This window comes from Gekko japonicus, unplaced genomic scaffold, assembly GCF_001447785.1.
Source record: "Gekko japonicus isolate JY-2015 unplaced genomic scaffold, Gekko_japonicus_V1.1 scaffold6167, whole genome shotgun sequence".
In the NCBI taxonomy this organism is placed as follows: Eukaryota; Metazoa; Chordata; class Lepidosauria; order Squamata; family Gekkonidae; genus Gekko; species Gekko japonicus.
In genome coordinates, this window is record NW_015168231.1 from 27,268 (window position 1) to 31,804 (window position 4,537).

Consider the following 4,537-nt stretch of genomic DNA (forward strand, 5'->3'; position numbering starts at 1 on the left):
CCAAGGCCCCCCCCCCCCCCCCCCGTCTGAGAGGGGAAAGCAGCTGCAGACTGCTGCCAGGTTCCCCCAGTTTCTCCAGGGGCCCATAGCCCCTTTCTTGAACCCTGGGAGAAGAAAAAAACATCTGTCAGATGGAGCAGAGGTCCAACTCTAACATTCCCCTATTAGCCACAAGGCCCCTATTAGCCACAAGGTACAGATAGGAACTCTCAGGCTGGGGCCAGGGTTGCTCTGTCTTCTTGGTGCTGGGGGGGCGAATCAACATTGGGAGGGCTTCTAATGTCCTGGCCCCACTGGTGGACCCCCCGATGGCACCTGGTATTTTTCGCAAGAGTGTTGGAGTGGAGGGGCCTTTGGCCTGATCCAACCTTTGGCTTCTCTTTTGTTCTTATGCACTGAGATTAAAATCCCTGCACCGAGGTGAGGAGCCATCTGCCCAGCACACCTATCAAAGCTTACACGCAACGCTGTTGGCAGCATTTATAATCCCGGAGGCTCAGAGATTCCTGGTTCTTCTGTTCTGCCTCTCCCAGAATTTAGTAGAAAGTGTTTAACAGTTTGTTGAGTGTGACAGGGCAAGGTTTCATAGTCCTGGGAAAGGGGGTTCATGAAGCAAGGACAAAACAAGCAAACTCCCTTCCTTCCTCCTTTGTCTCAGGAGCAGGCAGTGAAGAGATGCTGTTGAGCCGCCGTCTTCTCAGGGGTGTGGAAACGGCTGCTGCCCCTCCAGTCCAGGTAGGAGAGATGAGCCGGGGGGGGGGGAGGCAGCCTGGGTCCCTCCTCCTTTCTCAGGGGGGTCTTTTGCTCCCGCAGTTTCTACAAGGTGTCCGGGCGAGAGATCCTCTGAACGCCGTTCCCTTGACCCATCCCAAGACTTACATCCTGTCCGTTCCCTTCCAGTGTTCCTTCTCTGCCTGGCGTGATCTCTGACGAGGGAAATCTGGTTTTTTCTTTCAGGGTCCCATTTCCTTTGAGGAGGTGGCCGTGTATTTCACCGTGGCAGAGTGGGCCCTACTGGATCCGGGACAAAGAGCTCTGTACTGGGACGTCATGCAGGAGAACTACGGGAATGTGGCCTTTCTGGGTAAGGATGGTTCATAGGTGCCAAAGGTGTGAATTGCTGCCATTGTGAGGAGGCATGAATCAAAATATTGAATAGAGATACACCGTTTTGAGGTCTCTTCTGCTACTCGATGAGGGGCTGTGGCTCACTGGCAGAGCATCCTCTTAGCCTGCAGAAGGTCCCGGGTTCAAACCCTGGCAGCATCTCCAGTTAAAAGGATCAGGCAGGAGGGGATGGGAAAGACCTTTCTCTGCCTGAGACCCTGAAGAGCTGCTGCCAGACTTGAGTAGACAACGCTGACTTCAGTGAGAAGGCAGTTCCATGTGTTGTTCATCTGCATGTGTCCTTGCCCAGGGGCCACTGAGGCCGCTCTGCCTGTGGTCTTGAAATGATCCTGTCAAGAACCAAAGCCCCACCCACCCCCGGTCCTCCCAGGTCACTACACTTTGTACCTGAGCGAAACCCAGTTCAGTGGGTTCGACCCGCTCCAGACCTCAACGTTCTCCTTCTTCAGACCTCGACGCTCCCAACACCCAGGGACTGCCACGGCTCCACTGTCGGGACGACGGGGCCCGTTCTCTTGTTGCCCGGCCGGTCCGTTCTTTTCTTGGTTCTTGGTTTGTATGTTTGCCTTCAGACCTCGGGTCAATGAAGCTAGTCAATGAAATGGCATTATGTTATAGAATCATAGGGAAGGGACCTCCAGGGTCATCTAGCCCACCCCCCTGCACAATGCAGGAAATTTTACGAACACCCCCCCCACACACACACACCTCCAGTGACCCCTGCTCCATGCCCAGAAGATGTCCAAAAAACCCTCTGGGATCCTTGGACAAATTGGCCTGGAGGAAATGGCTTCCTGACGCCCAAAGTGGCCATTGGCATTTCCCCGGGCGTGTAAGAAAGGGCCACGAGAACTAAGCACTGAGGCCACCCGTCCTGCCCTCCCTCTCATGATCTGCCTCAGTTCACACAATCAGCAGTGCTGTCAGATGGGCCCACTCTGTTCTCTGCCCATGTCATACCCCTCTAGGGTCAGGTGGTCCTAACGACCCAATCAAGTATCCTGCTAGCTGGAATTTTCCAGAGGCTGTCAGCACCCTCCTAATTTCCCCCTCCTTGTTCCACTATTGGATACAGGTTCTTGCAATGAAGAAGAGAATAGATTGGATTTATACCTTGCCCTTCACTTGGAGTCTCAGAGCAGCTTACAAACTCCTTTCCCTTCCCCTTCCCCTCCCCGCAACAGACACTCTGTGAGGTAGGCGGGGCTAAGAGAACTCTGAGAGAACTGTCCTTGAGAGAACAGCTCTGACAGAACTATGGCTTGCCCAAGGTCATCCAATAGCTGCAAGTGGAGGAGTGGGGAATCAAACCCGGCTCTTCCAGATTAGAGTCTGCGCACTTAACCAATGGCCACAGTCTGGAGTCTGGCCTTCCAAAAGGTAAGGATGTTAGCTGCAGGGAGACTCAAGTCACAAACATCTGTGAGTCGGACCAGGACGCTTAATAATCACGTTAACCCTTTGGGGAACGAGGATGCTTTGCCTCACAGATCCATTCCCCTTAGACTGGTTGGGATTGCGGGCTTTGATCTTGACCACGGTTCCGTCCCTTCAGAAGAATATCAACTCTTTTAATTTCTTTTCTTCGCATTACAAGAATCATCACTTTCTCTTTCTGTCTCTCTCTCTCTGTCTCTGTCTCTCTCTCTGTGAAAGAAGCCATAATGATAAGAGAGGCTACGGTGGAGACAGACGATGGCCTTGAATCCAAAGAAAGGCTGGAGAGTTCCTCAGGAGGATCCCAAGAGCATATCTTCTTCCCAGATGAGCTGGCTGAGAGTGAGTATCCTTCATGGTTATGTCAAGGGAAACAGGCAGGTTGAGAAACTTTCGACTCTTCAGGGCGGTGAGGTATCCTTAAATACTAGATATTCTGGGGCTAGGTGTGGGGGTGGGGAGGTTAAGACCAGTGGATCTTACCTGCCCTCCCAGGTGTTAATGGGCTCTCTGTCTTTACTCTAGCAGAAGATGATCAGAGCAATGAGGAGGGTGATGAACTATTGCAAGATGAACTATTGCAAGATAGATTTAAAAATGAAGACTTGAAAGAAAACAGGAGGGATCAAGGTGGACCTAAGAGAAAGAAAGGGAGCCGTACGGCCGAGAAGCGAGATGGAAGAAAGCATAATGTCCATTTTCCAAAGCAGAGGTTAATGAAGGCAATGACATCCATTCAGTGTGGGAAGTACTTTCGAAATAGATCACAGCTCCTTGTGCACCAAAGAATACACAGAGGGGAGAAACTGTTTGGATGCTCGAAATCTCAAAAGAGGTTCAGCCAGAGTGGCATTCTTCAACTGCACCGACGGACCCACACAGGGGAGAAACCTTTTGAATGCTCAGAGTGTGGAAAGAGATTCAGTAGGAGTGGCCATCTTCAACAGCATCAGAGAACCCACACAGGGGAGAGACCTTTTGAATGCTCAGAGTGTGGAAAGAGATTCAGTTACAGTAGCACTCTTCGAAAGCACCAAAGAACCCACACAGGGGAGAGACCTTTTGAATGCTCAGAGTGTGGAAAGAGATTCAGTGAGAGTGCCTATCTGATAAGTCATCAGATAACCCACACAGGGGAGAAACCTTTTGAATGCGCAGAGTGTGGAAAGACATTCAGTCAGAGTGGCACTCTTCAACAGCATCAGAGGACTCACACAGGGGAGAGACCTTTTCAATGCTCAGAGTGCGGAAAGAGATTCAGTAGGAGTGGCAATCTTCAAAGCCATCAGAGAACCCACACAGGGGAGAAACCTTTTGAATGCTCAGAGTGCGGAAAGAGATTCAGTAAAAGTGGCAATCTTCAAAAGCATCAGAGAACCCACACAGGGAAGAAACCTTTTAAATGCTCAGAGTGTGGAAAGAGATTCAGTGAGAGTGGCACTCTTCAAAGGCATCAGAGAACCCACACAGAGGAGAGACCTTTTGAATGCTCAGAGTGTGGAAAGAGATTCAGTCAGAGTAGCAGTCTTCAGCTGCATGGAAGAACCCACACAGGAGAAAAGCCTTTTGAATGCTCAGAGTGTGGGAAGAGATTCAGTCGGAGTGGCAGTCTTCAACGGCATCAAAGAACCCACACAGGGGAGAAGCCTTTTGAATGCTCAGAGTGTGGAAAGAGATTCAGTCAGAGTAGCAGTCTTCAGCTGCATGGAAGAACCCACACAGGAGAAAAGCCTTTTGAATGCTCAGAGTGTGGGAAGAGATTCAGTCGGAGTGGCAGTCTTCAACGGCATCAAAGAACCCACACAGGGGAGAAGCCTTTTGAATGCTCAGAGTGTGGAAAGAGATTCTGTTGGAGTGGCACTCTTAAACAGCATCAGAGAACCCACACAGGGGAGAGACCTTTTGGATGTTCAGAGTGTGGAAAGAGTTTCAGTGCCAGTGGAAATCTTCAACGGCATCAAAGAACCCACCC

General features: G+C 50.8%; 1 protein-coding gene across 1 annotated transcript in view; it reads left to right on the forward strand.

Annotated features, from left to right (window-relative positions):
- Window positions 1–4,294, forward strand: part of LOC107113683 (zinc finger protein 135-like) — a gene marked incomplete at both ends in the record, with an annotated part of 31,558 nt that extends 27,264 nt beyond the window's left edge. The window contains 2 exons of the mRNA XM_015415036.1: window positions 979–986; window positions 3,399–4,294. Of these exons, the coding sequence (XP_015270522.1) occupies window positions 979–986; window positions 3,399–4,294 (904 nt within the window). The remainder of the gene's footprint in view (window positions 1–978; window positions 987–3,398) is intronic.
- Window positions 4,295–4,537: the final 243 nt, after the last annotated feature.